The sequence below is a fragment of the Clupea harengus genome, chromosome 14, assembly GCF_900700415.2.
Source record: "Clupea harengus chromosome 14, Ch_v2.0.2, whole genome shotgun sequence".
In the NCBI taxonomy this organism is placed as follows: Eukaryota; Metazoa; Chordata; class Actinopteri; order Clupeiformes; family Clupeidae; genus Clupea; species Clupea harengus.
In genome coordinates this window covers 24,401,384-24,417,496 of record NC_045165.1, presented here as the reverse complement: position 1 = coordinate 24,417,496, position 16,113 = coordinate 24,401,384, and the positions used below count along the sequence as shown (strand labels likewise).

Below are 16,113 nucleotides of genomic sequence, written 5' to 3'. Positions count from 1 at the left end.
CACACACACAAAGGAAAACACCGCTCTCAATCAGAGATTTAGCACACTCTTGTTTATCGCGTAATCTGGAAGTTTGTTTGTTTGTTCCATGCCTTCGTGGTGTGAATCCTCAAATATAACAGGAGCTGTCTTAGCCCCCCCCACCCCCCCGGAAAAAAAAGCTGCAGAGAGAAACAAAGGATATCTCCTCCCACACACGCAGATCAGCTTAATCTCATAACGAAAAAAAAACTCTTGCACTCCAGTGAACCATTTGGGTGATTTCTCAGAAGGAAGCGAATCGCCCAACTTGAACCAAGAGACACATCACAAATATATTCAAATTCTCGCAAAAAAGGAGAGCAGCAAGTCTAATGTCTTTGGGTGTCTCATGCCTTACACCCAAGCACAAAGAAGCTCACATAATCTATGCCTCTACTATCCTGCAAGTCATTTTGCATTAGAGAATCTGCTCATTAATTAAAACTCAAAATGTTAAGTTTCTGGAAATGCAATAGATCCTACAAATACCATAGAATAAATCCCAATCTTACTAACGCTGTTGTCTTTTTGTGGCTCAGTAAGCTAACGCAGTCTGTGCATTGCAGGTGAGGACACAGCAGCGTCAGGACCTCCTGCAGCTCAACACCTATGTGGCCTTGTTCAGATTCACTCCACAGGATGGGGACGACTTGGACATGAGGTTAGCATCATCTTTGCATCTCATTCACCTCCTGTGTTCCTTATGCCACGCATTGAACATATCTGACAAGAGACAGACACATTCATCGCTAAGATGGCTTGGTCCAGATTTGTTTTCTGCACATGTCATAGGTACAGAAGGAAGTGTTATATATGCTGTTTTTAAACTACATGCTACCACTAGGGGGCTTAAGCTTTCTAAATGGATGAATTTAAAACACATTCATAGGAGTTTCTGACAGAGCCTGGATGACTGATTTGTCAGTAAACAGCCTTGGCAGTGCCACTTCTCCAAGTGTAATGACCTGGGCCACTGGGCCCCGGAGCACAGATGGTACACAGTAAACTTACTCCCATGCGAATAGCACAGTTTCCTCACCTTAATTACCTGTAGATTACTGTGAATATTGCTCTGCTCAGCTCAACCGATGAAAATGCCTCCAGAAAGCTCTCAGCTGGCCCTGTTGTTTTGTGAGCAGTTTGCTGTTCAGCACTCTGTGTGTTGGTATTGCCTCATCATTGGTATGTCACCCACACTCACACACACACACACACACACACACACACACACACACACACACACACACACACACACACACACACACTCAAGCATCACAGTGGGCAAAAACAGAGATGCCCTCAACCGCCCCTCAGGCATACAGTGTGTGTTATATCAGCTGTGGACGTGCAGGAAGAGGACTAATCCTGAGACCCCAGAACATTTATTATTCGCCAGACATTTCAGTCATCTCCTGTGGCACTCCCAAAATACAATCCAATCTTCGGGGCTTCATTTAAAATTCATTGACTCCTCTACGTGAAGCTCAGTTCAAGGAGAGCATCTGCACTCAACTTGCCTCTTCAAGTGTTGTCATAAACACAGTCCATATGACGGCGCACATGATGGTTCCTTTTGTATTCCTTTTCATCTTGCGGGCTTACACTTACACTCTACTTAAAAGGAAAACTAGAAAAAAAAGGTTTAGCAGGGGAATCATTCCATTTGCAATTTTTTATATTCCCTCATTGTGTCTTTTTTTTGTGTTTCGCTGTGAAGCATTGACAGCTTACGCCCACGGGTGCTGTTCGTTTCACAGAGACTTGCGTGTGAGCCATGTGCTGTTATCAAATTTGGAGAAGTTGAAAGAAGTTTTGCTTTCTTGAACATACAGCACCATTATTACACTGTTAGAAGACAACATGCACAATTTCTACCTCTCTGTGCCTATGGCCTGTCTCCTTTAGAGGTTCTACTTCAGAGCTACAGAAAAAAGGTTTCTTAATGTTGTGAAGATGGGTGTACAAGGGCCTCCTTCAATCAATCAAAAACTCCTAACATGGTTACAGTTCTTAAACCTTAAGCTTTGTATGGAGCTTTTTTATGTGTGAAAACGTGTATGTGTATTCAAAAATGAGAAAGGGAGAAAGGGAGCTCAAAGCAGTTGACTATTGAATCTAGCCAGGTCAGAGGAGCGTGAGCCCACATTAATCACTACTCGTTTATTATTTCCGTTTCATTCCTTTTTTGCAGACCTGGGGACAGGATTGTGCTGGCCGATGACTCCAACGATGATTGGTGGAAGGTAATGAGCTGTTCCGTTTCAGCAGACCCTTTAATATTTAAGAGCTCTGTTGAGTTGTGTCTTAAAACTGTCAGCGCCCATTTAAAGTTTCATTCTTAAAGAACCCTAAGCGTTTACAGGGTTGTTTGTCAAAATGAAATGAATCGTGTCTTTTTTTATTTTATTGTAGTGCTTTGAAGCTTTACTGCCATCCATCACCAAGTCAAAGGCGGTGATTGCTATACCAGATTAAAGGATTAAACTTTTATGTATTACTGCAGGGAGTGATTGAAGACAGAATAGGATTCTTCCCAGCATCCTTTGCTCAGCAAGTGAGGGCGGGAGATCATGTGTTCAGGTGTTCTCGGACGTTCATCGGCTGCAAAGAACAAGGCCAGATCACTCTGAAGGAGGGACAGGTGTGTGAAACCACATGCGCGCGCACAGACACTAACACACACACAGTTGACAGTTTACATTACTCCTCATTTAGTACTAAGATCTGGAGGTTATATGCATATTTTTGGAACTGAGCTTGTTCCCAATGATCATATGATTAGAACGACATAACTCACACTATATAAGAAAAACTCAGCTCATCATATGAATATATGTCCATAGAAAGTAATGTGGACTTCCATGTCCTGCTTTGCTTCTATGTGACTTTAACCTTTCTGTTTTGTTCCTGTGGAATCTTCTAGATTTGTGTGGGCGGTGAAGATGAGCACAGCGGCTTCATCCGAGTGACCAGTGGGAAAAAGAGAGGCTTTGTTCCCTGCGATGTCCTGGAGAACATCTGAAGGACAGAGAGAGAGAGAGAGAGAGAAGGGGAGAGGGAGAGCCACTATGTGTGTAGGAGAGAGTGATAAAAAGTGATAGAGGTAGAGAGAGAGAAGAGCGAAAGAGCAGCACTTGAGCTTGATGGTACGTTGATGACTCCTCTGAACAATTCATGGAACAGGTCTCAAATGGTAAATCCACAGAGTTTCTGCTAGCCCATTGTAGGAAATCAGGTGAGGTTACAGGAGCAGAGAGGGAGTAACTGGTGAAACAACTGGAGTGTAAATGGACAGTGTGTCCCTTGTGCTGCTACATGTTAGCACTAGCATTGTTTTTGTTAGTTGCTTTGTTTATTTTTTGGTTTGAGGAAAAAATACCATTTTGTGTGTGTTCTTTAACAAAGTCCACGGAGGGAAGATGACTATTGATCCCCATTGTGTGTCAGGGATGGACTCCGTCTGGTACTTCATCTCCATTGTTTGAAGCAGATGGGAGGGAACTGTGGATGCTTGTTTACAGAACTGCTTGCGCCACTCCCTGAAAATAGCACTTGCTCCACAACACAGAACACTCGGGCGGATGTATGCACGTTAGAGAGCGCAGCATTAAAGGCGACTTGGCCAGTCCACAGAAAGCGCAAGCTGTGCCTTTTTAGTTCACGATGAATGTATTAAACACGTGGCCGATCGCGTAATCAACATGTCACCGCCCTCTAACCATAATTTGTGACACCTACACCTGCAACTGAACGGTGGCATTCAGTCACAGGCGCAGTTGGATGGAATCATGGAACCGCCGAGCGACATTAAAAAGAATCAAGAGTGTAGCGAACATGAAATAGATAAGCTAAAGGTTTGTCAAAGGCGGAACATTTTCATCCCAAAATAGACGTGCGCTGTCCCCAGCAGTTTTCATACATACAACAGAAATAAGTAATCAGTCACTACTTCTCCCATAATCTTCAAGAAAACTCCCACTTTCCCCATGACCCGTCCACAAATGCATATGCATAAGTCAAAAGAGCGCAACTTGGCATTCTGCGCTCTTGTAGCAGTCAAAATGTGGCTTAAGTCATGTGTACAGTCTGTTTGTTCAGTCTGCTTGTACATACTATGCCATTTTTTAGGCACACATTGTGACGAAATTACACCTAAAAACGTGTTAATACATTTGGATATCTTGACCTCCTGTGAAGGTTAAAGGCAGGGTGCTCCAAAGTACAGAGTCTTTATGTCTTGTTTCTTTTAGCCACAGTTCCTCTACAGCAGATTCTGAGTTCTCCTCCTGGGAACCTGCAGTGAATGTTTCAGGCCTCTCCCTGCCCTTGATTAGTTGAATACACTCGAGCCAGCTTATTAAGGGCATCATAATTATCTTACGAGTTCAATCAGTTCGACGGAAGCAGGAGAGAGCTCTAAAACGTGGAGTGCTGGGGAGTTTCTCAGCCGCGTGAGTGAGAGTCGTTGCACTGAAAGAGGTGTTCACCACCACGTTTCATCCCAGCATGCTGTCTCTAACGGCTCTGTTGTCTACGTGACGGAGTAGAAAGCCAAACCTAAAAAAAGACTGCACACATATCATGGGAACGAATGTTCTGAGAGGATGTTTTCAAAGGACTAACTAGGGGGATTTGTTTCAAATAATGACAAAACAAAAAAAATCAGACAGTTGAAGTCACATACAGTCAAGCACGGAAGATAAATGAGAAATGTTTAAAAACACATAAGGGACATGAGGCAACACCACGAAATTTGCCGTGTTTTGGCACTCCGATATCCAGCTGTGCAGACATGTGTAGCATGGCGCACCCTCTAATCACTTCTGATGTTTTGTCTTAAGCTGTCAGAGGGATGTGAGTTATTACTCTGTGACTGAAGGCACCGAACGAACCTTCAGGTTTTGCCTCAAGTAAATGTTTTTAATTTGAATTTCAACACACACTCGGTAAATGACAAGCAAGTGTGTCTCTCTTCTGATGCAACAGCCATGTAGTATGTATTACCCTAATATTTGTACTCATTCGATGCTGCCTCATGCCCATGACATTACGTTTCAATAGTAGCCTGATTGCTTTGGTAAGGGTCTGTTTGGCACAGGAGAATTATAATGAATAATAAATGAAAACATTAAAGTACCCACCTACTGGCAGTAATGAAACTGCTATGGGAGCCTGTCTTTTTAAAGTACATTTAGTTTTTTTAATACACAGTATTTATTTGCAATGTGCTCCTTGTTTTTTTTTTGTCATCCCAGTTCACAGTCTGTCATTGTAGATTACTTAAAATGAGAGATGCCGTGGCTGGGTAGGTTAGTTTCTGATTCAAGCACTCAGACAGAGTTTATTAAGAGGCCTGTGTTGCAGTGAGACTGTAAATAATGTATGCACAAAATTAAAGTCTTATTTATTGAACTGTGAGTCGACACATCTATTTGAATGTATCTCACATAATGTGGTGGGTGAGTCACAACGCAGGCTGTGGGTTCTTTTTCAGTGAAAGCACTTCAGTGTCACCTTGTGAGATAGGCCCCTTTCCAGCGTACGTTCCAGAAAACCCTCCAAAACAATTGCTGAATGGCTGAGTATGCTGTGTGTCATGGAGCTCCACCTTCAGGGATATAATGTTGTGTACTGTGCAGTTCTGTCTTCTCAATTTCTTTCAGTGTGGTATCCACACAGTAGTTTGAGAACTACAGGAGGTCTTGAGCCGTGCTGCACAGTGGCTTGAACTCTCTAATCTGGCCTGATCCTACTCCAATGTCTCAGTCTAAGCTGGATAGATGCTTCTTTGGAGCACAGCTCAAGCAGTACACCAAACCACTCCTTCTTTTCCCTGACCTGCATGCTGAGATTCAGCCCACCCCTCCACCAACGAGGCACCCATGCAGGGCTTCACAGCATACATAATCCTGGAAAAGGCTGTGGAGCAGGGCAATCTCCAAGGGTAGAATAGATAGCGGCCTCATGTTGCAGGTCTATCAGGTTGACCCAATAAGGGAACTAAGCATGCACATTACAGAGGAAACAGTTACAGGGCTAAGGAAATCTACCGACCTGGCCCTCCATCTCACAAAATGCACAGCGCAAGCCCAGGGCAGAGCTATGGTTTTTCTGGTGGCCGTGCTTGACATTTGTGGCTCAATCTGGCCCAGCTGCCTGACAAGGAGAAGGTGCCTTTGCTTAATTCCCCAGTGACTGCCATAGGCCTTTCTGGCGTGGCAGTGGGGGCCATGAGAGAGAAGTTCCAGGTGGCTCAAAAGGGCTTTGCAGTCCTGAGGAACCCAATGCCTTGACGACCTGGGTCACGGTCAGCCGGGCAGAAACCCATTCACTTCCCCAACAGTCAGGGCAGCATCAACATCGCTCCACATAGGAAGCTGTCGATGGCCCCACGCTAAAGAAAGTGGGCGGGCTCACTGTATCCCACACCCTGCCCCCTGTTCACTGGGTTTGCACCTTCAAGTGTCCACACAAGCACACATCTCAGCTCCCTTGACCCACAGGTCAGTGAGCGATATGCGAATAAATGTTATACAAAACATAAGTTGTGTCCTTTCCTGTAGTCAATCACACTCTGGTAAGCAAAATGTTATGTATGGTACCCCAAAGCCCTCAGCATTACCTCTAGCTCAGGGATGAATTGTCGCTTATCTACAGTTAAAGACATTCCAATAAGCAGTCACGATAAATATTCCCCAAAACGAAGTTGTGTCCTTACCGGTAGCTCTGATAAGCAATAGGTTATATATGGTTGCCCCAAAGCCCCTCAGCATTAGCACTAGCTCAAGGTTGGATGAATTGTCGCTTATCTGCAGTTCTAGACACTCCAATAGACTCAAAGTGGAATAAACATGAGCCCATGAGCCCTGGAACGCTGATCAAAATGTGATTGTCCCTCACAGCCAGGTAGGTCTCACTGCTTATCTGGACTCCTGACACGCATGCACAGCAACACCCCTCAGTTTGCATGCACTCCTTCTTGGTTCAATGGCGTCCTGGTTACCTCAGTGACAGAGAAGCAAGCCTACTGTTCTGCGGCAAGAGATGGATTGTTTGTGAGAAAAGGCCAGTGTGCCTTTTGAGCCCCTGGAGGACATCAGACATGAGATGGTTCTGTTACTGGCTGGACCTTGGTGAAATGTAAATCAGTAAATGCCACTTGTATGCAAGTGATTTTGCATCCCAATTAGTTTTATCAGCCTAAGCTAATAACTTCAAATTTTAGATCTAGGTTTATTGAGTTGCCTGCTATTGTTGTTCCTTCAGAGGAAGAGTGGAGGCTTCAGTGAGGGTTCCGGGTCATTACACTTACTGAGCAGCTGTTACAGGCCCTGGGCCATGCTCTATAGAAGCAGACACTATTGCACTGGATTGTTGAAGCGATATGTCTGGCATTGGAGCACCGAACACATCTCCTTCAACTGGGTTGCGTGTGCATTCCACTCGGAGTATGGCAGCATCGTGGGCCTTATAGACAGGAGCCCTGGGCATCAGCTACATACGTACATTACAAGTACACCTGTAGCCCGTTCCGTATTGTCGGCCTCTCATTGGAACAGTCCTGTAATTGAGTGTGCTTGGTCACCCCTGGTCTAATTACAAACTGGGATGCCACTTGTACAAATCCACGGTAGTATCCACCGTGGCACGGTGGTATACATCTCCCATTGTAATTTCCCACTGCTGGAGGGGAGGCTTCGTACCACTCTGTTGATCATCTCGCCAGTTATCAGCAGGAGGAGCTGCTGCAGATCATCCCTGAGGGTCTGTTCAGAAAAGAGCCTGGCGGACAAAGCTAATCCATCATGATCCATCCATCAATCCGTCAGACTTCTTTCAGGATCCCCGCAAGGCTGATTCCTGCATCGAAAAAGGAGGTCCAGGCAATGTTGGAGATGGGGGGGGGCTCCGGGCTCTGCAATGGCTGCACCATATGACAGACAGTAATGCCAGGATAACACGTTGGCATTTGTCATTGCAGCCATATACACGTAGATTCACCATGCAGTACAAAGCTGGCCAGGTCAATGTTACTTTCAATGATGAATGTGATATGTAATTGTTTGTTGACATTGTTGTGAAGGCCTCATAACATTAGTAATATAATAATTCTATAATATAATTGGTACCATTTTAACTTGTTTAGCTCATATTTCCTCCTAATATGAGATATCACCTCTGTGCTGTGGGCCTATAATGGGATGTGCCAATCAGGGGTGGGTACCCCTTTTACCTGGGAAAAGGGTTGGAGTGTTGAAAAACGTTTTGGTGAGGCTTTGTCTGTGCTCTTCTACAGTATCCTCAGATGTGTGAGGCCTGTTATGTAATTTGTGCTATTTTTAGGGACATCTGTCTCAATGTATCGTAGTAGCTGTGCATAGTCAGCTGTTTTCTAAATATCTTCTTTTCAGTTTATATTATTAGACTTTGTGTTCCTTTTCCTACCCCCCTTTTTGCCTGATATCTGAAACCCCCTGGTGGTGGGTGAATAAATTGCAAACTACAGAATCTTTGTCTCCATGCTGCCTTTTTGTGCCTATCCTGAAGACCCTCGACACAATACCCTATTGACACCATCTCATAATGAAATAATGCCATTAATCCATGTCACAAGGTAGCAATCAACATTCAGGTCTGATTGTATTGCTATACCAAGCCTGTCTACACCACCAGCAATGGCTAAATCCATCTCGAAGTAACAAAGTAACGTCTATGGTTAATTCATGTCACCATCTAACAGTCAATAGCCAGCTCTCATTGCAGACTGATATAAAACTGTGGCCTAAACAAACCCCTGGGTCTGTTGGACAAAAGAAACATTCCCCTCTGTCTGAGTTGAGCCTGGAGGTGCCGTGAGAGGCAGGTGCGGTGCAGCCTGCGGTGCCCATCCATCACTCTCTGGGAGGGTAATGACAGTCGCCGGGTGCCTGATGGTCGTGCCTCCAGACCCAAAATGAGCCGCACAATGCCATGCTCCTCTGTCCCTGGCCGAGTCCCGGGGTAATAAGGGTAATGTCTCCTCCTTGAGCTCTCACCATGACTGAGTGTGTGTGCGGGAGTGTGTTGGGGTATCACATGAACCACTCACTGTGACAGAGAATGTGTGCATTTGTTAGCTGGAGTGGAAGAGAGAGGAAAGGCCACAGGGACTCATAGTGTGCCTCCTTCACATGATGCATGATAGTCTGTGTGATATTCACACCGATGCATGTGAACGTTTTGAATGGTCTTCACCATTTCTTCCATCAAACAGAGGATGTATCATGAATCCCATTATGCCCTTAACTGGCAGGGAATGTTTATCATTCTTGGAAACAAAAGTGCCTTTACACAAATATTGGTCTTCAAGTTTTAACTTAATTATTTTTAAGTCTTTAGTCTCAGTTAACTTTTGACTGGAGTTATAAATAGCAATATTGGTAACAACAAATGTCTTTGAAACCTTTCGTGGCTAGGCCTCAGTTCTCTGTCAGGAAAACATCATGCCATCTAAGAAGACATGCCTACAAGCAGTGTTGTGTCTGAACGAAGGTTCATAAACTCATTCATAATTTTAGTGAACGTGAACTGAACGTACTGTATTACTGCCTGATGAACGATACTGTGAACGCATTCATTCTGGTGTCTGTGAACGGCACGTTCACTCTTTTTAATTTCGTTCAATAAGGTGCCAGATTTCTAGAGACTTCCACTTCCAGGCGAAAAACACACCGTTAACAGTCCTGTATCCAGGGTTGCCCAAGCAGTCAATCGTTGCGTGTGCTTTATTCTACTGTCTATGCCTGGCAAGTGTGAGAGCGCCGAAGTTGCGTAGAGGCCGATAGCGGTATTGCAGACAGATAGAGATTTCAATCAATTATTTTAGTTATGTATGTGGACTGTAACCAGTGATATTCAGATAGTTAAGGTATTTCCATTCACTGGACAGAAAGTAAAAGCACTGTCCATGGCCTTGGACTCTGACTGACTCTTTTAAGTTATTATTATTATTATAATTTTTATTTTCTTCATTGGGCAAACAAGCTAAACAATCTAAAAGTGCCTCAATAATGTTGAAATGTTTTGCACTTTGAATGTTGCACTTTCAAGTTCAACCTTAATTTCCTAACTCAGCCAGCAACAAGTGTTAAAGCAACAAATGGGGGAAGGCTGTCCCTTCAATGCGAATGTAAATCCTGGTTGGATAAGGATTAAAAATTGGATATGAAGATGAAATCTGACACATAGTTTCAGCGTTAAACTAATACAATAATTGCTGTCTGTGGTTCTATATGGGCTGTGGAAATAATTTAGAACAATTATAGCTCGCAACATATTGAAAAAAAGAACTGAACTAGTACATTTTTTGGAGCTGTGAACTTAGTTCAAAATTTTTAATTATGAACTATGAACTGAACTAGTTAATTTTAAAATTTGTGAACTATGAACTGAACTAGTTCATGTAGAAAGTGAACTTTCCCAACACTGCCTACAAGCCACACCATTTCTGGATGTAATAATTTCATTATCGGTTGGTAATTATGGGATAATGAAGAATGGTCACAAATGTGGCTTTGGCCTTTTATTTGGGTTTCATTTCACTATAACTATATGCCTCCTGACTCTGAAAGCCAAGATAAACACCTCTGTCTGGATGTCCAGTGTACGTGAACCTAGTCTTATTAAAGGTCTTATTTGCTGTATGTGTTTGCAATTGATCTACCCTAGCAACTAAAACACTGACTCTGATAGTGAGAGGTATAGACAAGGAGCCTTGCTGTGTAGTCAGTTCTTTTCAAACTCATCAGAAGCTGCTCTTCTCCTTTCTGTCCTCAAGGCCAAAAAGTACCACTTTTGCCACAAGTGTTGTCAACACCACAACGCACAGTTAAACAGCTAGTGCAAGATGCTGACTTAGTGTTCATTTAACAGTCGTGAGTGGGTAGGGTGCTAAGCAGTCACTCCCCAACACCTTAAGAGATGTGCTAGCACCTACCACCCATGGGTTTTGGTCTCCTTGCTAGCACATATGCCTCTCAAAGTCAGTTTTATTTGGCACACACGACACACAGAAACACACACGTGCATTTTAGGGTGGCGACACAGGACACACACACCGAAGAGGTTGCAGTGAATTTTTTCCTCTGCATTTCCCCATCCTGGACTGTCCTTCCTCCAAGGCAGCCAGGAGCAGTGGGCAGCCTTTAGAGCTCTCGAGCTCCTCTCCCCACAGTAGGGATGGGATTCTAGAGCTCTGGAGCTCCTCTCCCCACAGTATGACAGGGGCCTCTCTCTCCCCACAGTATGACAGGGGCCTCTCTCTCCCCACAGTATGACAGGGGCCTCTCTCTCCCCACAGTATGACAGGGGCCTCTCTCTCCCCACAGTATGACAGGGGCCTCTCTCTCCCCACAGTATGACAGGGGCCTCTCTCTCCCCACAGTAGGACAGGGGCCTCTCTCTCCCCACAGTAGGCCTGGAATCTATTATCAAGATGGTCAGACCAGGGAGCGGCTCCCTCGGCCACTTCAGAGAATTCCACCTGTTCGGGTTTGTGCTGTCTACTCTTTCCAGGCCGTCAGATGATCACTGGGATTGATCAAATCCTCCAGACTGCTCTGACTCGTATCAGGAGGACACGTCGTAGGCTGTCCAAAACACAGGCTGATCAGAGAGCTACTCAGCACGTCTGAGTGGAGTGGTTTAGTTTCTTTCACAGAGGAAAACTGGTTTTAGTACTTGAACATACTTGAACATACTAGCTGAGTTTACAGCTCTTGTCCTCTGAGCAAAGATGGATTACTCTGGGCTTTTGACTGGCATGCTCAGGTGAGATTATACATATGATATATTTGCTATCAGTACTATTAACAAGACCTTCTTGCCTGGTAAACTGAAGTTGTGGTGCTTGCAGTTTGGGCTTTTGCCACGCCAAGTTAGTGAAACTCAGATGTAGTCAAACCTGTGAACCCCAGGCATCATAACAGCAACATAGCCAGATATGCAAACTACAGCAGTGGCCCAGTCCCAGGGAAAATGTACAGCCCTTAAGGCTGCAGGACAGATTTGAATGCCTCAGAGACCTGAGAGAGGAGTTTGCCTGGGAAGAGACTGAAAGCAGAAAGCGATCAAACCACAACACCAGAAAGGTGGGCATCCATAAGAAGCGTCTGTTAACACCTGCTCAACCCACAACCCTCATTCTTGGTGACTCTGTTGTTAGACATGCAAAAGGGGAAGGGATGATTACATGCTTCCTTCTAAATGCAACCTTCTCTTACACAGAATTTCAGATATAGTGTCAGAACGTACAACTTTCAAATGCATTATTGTGCATGTTGGTGCAAACTTTGTTTACAAAGAACAGTTTTACCTCCAAGAAGATTTTAAAGAACCATTTTAAAGAACATTTGGAAAAATCTACAGCAGGAACTACTGCTATAGTCTTTTCATAGGCCTTCCCAAAAAAGCTGCTAGGGTTCTTACAAAAACCAAAAGAATTGACCGTATTACTCCAATATTTAAGTCCTTACACTGGATTCCAGTATGTCACAGAACTGACTTTAAAGCACTGCTGCTTGTTTATAAGTCACTAAATGGGACAGGGCCACATTACCTCTCAGATATGTTTCAGCAGTACATACCTGCTAGATATCTACTGTCAGAACAAAACATGCAGTGCAAAACAAGTAGCTTTTAGCTGCTATGCTGCTCAGCTCTGGGACCAACTTCCTGATGACATCAAATGTACTCAAACTGTAGACAGTTTCAAATCTAGACCTAAGACCTGACTGTTCTCAGATGCTTTTTGTTAACTGATCGAATGCACCCTACTTTTCATTGAATTACTTTTTTATGTTCTTTTAGCTTAATTTTTTATCTTTTATTTTATCTGTCTATGTCTGTGTCTTTTATTTTTTTTTATACTTTATTTTTAATGAAACAAAGATACAATGAGACATACATACATACATACATACATACATACATACATTAACAAAAAGTTGGTCACCTATACATTTATACTGATGGTACAATGATGGAAATAAATGTCAATTCACACAGTAACAGATCAGTGATGATTCTGTGAGGTCACAAACATAATCCATTTTTCCCAATACTGCAAAAATTTATCAGACCGTAGATTCAGCGAGAAAGTCATTCTCTCCATATTTTGAACATCAGTTACAGTATCTATCCAGTCAGTCTCTGTTGGAGGTTCGGCCTGTAGCCATTTTCGTGTAACAGCTTTCTTGCTGGCTGCTAGTAATATCTTTAACAAATATTTGTCTTGCACCAAAAGGTGAGCTGCGATATTGCCCAAATAAACTGTAGGAAAGGAACAGTCAAGTCCATCTCCAAAAACAGTCTGTATTGTTTGTATTACCACCTGCCAGTATGGCTGAATGGCTGGGCAGCTCCAAAATATATGGAAATGATCTGCCAGCTGTTCTCCACATTTTCTCCAACATAGACCCATTTCTGCCTCTCCTGTTTGTGCACATTTTAGTTTGGGGGTTATGAAGTATCTAAACAGATTCCGCCAACAGAACTCCCTCCAAAGGCCCGAGCTGGTGGAAGTGGACTGCACAGAGCACATATTTGACCAGTCCTCCTCTGAAATGACAAGTCCAGATTCTTTCTCCCATTTTAATCTAACCTTATCTGTTGAGTGTTTTCTACTGGATTGAATACTTGAGTATAATCTTGAAACAAGTTTCCTGTTGTCCATATTTTTATATATGTCAATAAATATGTCAATTAAACTGGCATCACCTGTCTCCTTGGATTTAATCTCCTTATTAAAGTAGGTCCTGGTTTGTAAATACCTAAAGAAATCGAGTTTTTCTAAACCATACTTCTCTGAAATGTTCTGAAAACTATCCAGTTCTCCCTTTGATAAAATTGAACAGTAAGAAGTGATGCCAATTCTATGCCAGTATTTAAACCTCCCATCAATCCTCGCCGGCCTAAAGTCCGGGTCAAAAGCGACCCATCTCAACAGTCTAGATCGTCTTTCAAGTAGTGGTGATTTACATTCCTTAAACCAGATTCTAAGAGGAACTTTAGTCCATTGATTTAAACTTTTAACATGCTGCCCATACAAGGTTTTGCTACCCAATATGGATTGCAGCGGTATATCTAGCTGTGAGGTTTCCAAATCTTTCCATTTTGCTATATACACTGGATTACAGCAACATGCTAGTGGTCTTAATTGTGCCGCCTTGTAGTAGTCTGTTAAACATGGTAAAGATCTACCCCCTTTTTCTTTAGAAAGTTGCAGTGTTTTGAATTGAATTCTTGGTCTTTTACCCCCCCATATGAATCTTGATATCCACTTATCCCATTCATTAAATTGTTGCAGTGGTACTATAACTGGTAGGGATTGAAAAAAATACAAAAGTCGGGGGAGTACATTCATTTTTATCGTTTCTATTCTGTTATGCATATCTAAAGGCAATTGGGACCACCTGTCCATGTCTGCCTTGATGTTTTTACTTATGGGGCCATAATTGCTATCATATATTTTGGAAATGTCTTTTGGTATTTTAATTCCCAGATACTTAATGTCTGATGAGGTCCATTTGAAATTAAATCTATTTAGCATGTCTTTCTGAGGGGAGTAGTTATAACTTAGAGTTTGTGTTTTTTGCACGTTTAATTTATACCCAGAGTAGGCTCCAAAATCTTTTAGCGAGGACATCAGTCTAGGAATGCTGACCTCTGGTGTCGTAATAAAGAGCAAGACATCATCTGCATATAGACAAATCTTCTGCTCTAAACCTCTAACCATGACTCCTTTTATCACTTCATCATCCCTGATTAACTGTGCCAGGGGCTCTATAAATAAAGCAAAGAGGGCGGGGCTGAGGGGACAGCCTTGGCGACAGCCTCTCTCCAAGTTGACAACCTGAGAGAGGTGTCCATTAATCTTTATTCTGGCGTTTGGTGAGGAGTATAGAGTTCTTATGCAGTTAATAAAATCATCCTTAAAGCCAAATCTTCTCAACGCCAAGTACAGATATTTCCAGCGAACCGAATCGAACGCCTTTTCCGCATCTAAACTAATCACTGTGGCTCCAATATTCCCCTTATTCACATGATCGATAACGTGTAGCACCCGCCTAATATTATCTTGTGTCTGTCTTTCACGCACAAAGCCAGTTTGGTCTGGATCCACTAGTTCTACTATTATATGCTCTAACCTTTTTACTAATATTGACGCATACAATTTGTAGTCTATATTGAGTACAGAAATGGGCCTATATGAGCTACATTCTTTTCTGTCCTTCCCCTCTTTAGGAATAACCGAAATGATTGCCTCCCTCCATGTACTTGGTGGTTCACCTTTTTTAAGTGTATAGTTGAAGCAGTCAAAAAGCATAGGCACTATTTCATCCTTAAAGGCCTTGTACCACTCCCCCGGGAAGCCGTCCGTCCCCGGAGCTTTGTTGGCCTTTAATCTAGAAATTGCTTTCCCTATTTCCTCCATTGTAATCTCTGCCATCAGGGCTTTATTCTGTTCTTCACCTATAGAGGGTAGATCTAATGACTCCAGAAATGAATTTATTTGCTGAGGGCTAGTTGTATTTGGTTCCTTATATAAGTCTCTATAGTAATTTTCAAAAATATGTTCAATATCCTCTAATTTATGGCATAATGTTTTTGTTCCAGGGTCCCTAATTTCATATATGGAGCTGTCTGCTTGTTGTTTCCTTAACCTCCATCCCAGAAGCTTCAGGGCCCTTGGTCCATTCTCATAATATCTCTGCTTTGCAAATTTGGCTTTTTTCTCTAATTCTTCCTCACATAGTTCGTTTATTTCTTTTCTGACATTTCTTATTTGGTTTAGAATACAAGGTTCCTTACTTTCGATGTGTTCCCTCTCTAAAACTTTAAGATTTTCTTCTAAATCAGACAGCTTTTTATATCTTTCCTTCTTTCTGTGTGAGGTCAATGCTATACATTTTCCTCTGATCACTGCTTTTGCAGCGTCCCACAGAACACTTGGCGATACTTCTCCATTATTGTTATTGTCCATATAATCTTTAAATTCCTTCTGCACATGTTCCTTGCATGTCCTGTCATTCAAGATGCTTGTATTAAGTCGCC

The 16,113-nt window shown here is 42.9% G+C and overlaps 1 protein-coding gene across 3 annotated transcripts in view; it reads left to right on the top strand.

The window, feature by feature from the left end:
* Nucleotides 1-5,433, top strand: part of stac (SH3 and cysteine rich domain) — a 29,244-nt gene extending 23,811 nt beyond the window's left edge. For all 3 annotated transcript variants that reach the window (XM_031580688.1, XM_031580686.1, XM_031580689.1), the window contains 4 exons: nt 588-682; nt 2,213-2,264; nt 2,525-2,662; nt 2,945-5,433. In XM_031580688.1, the coding sequence (XP_031436548.1) occupies nt 588-682; nt 2,213-2,264; nt 2,525-2,662; nt 2,945-3,043 (384 nt within the window). In that variant the 3' untranslated portion in view covers nt 3,044-5,433. The remainder of the gene's footprint in view (nt 1-587; nt 683-2,212; nt 2,265-2,524; nt 2,663-2,944) is intronic.
* The last annotated feature ends 10,680 nt before the right edge of the window (nt 5,434-16,113 follow it).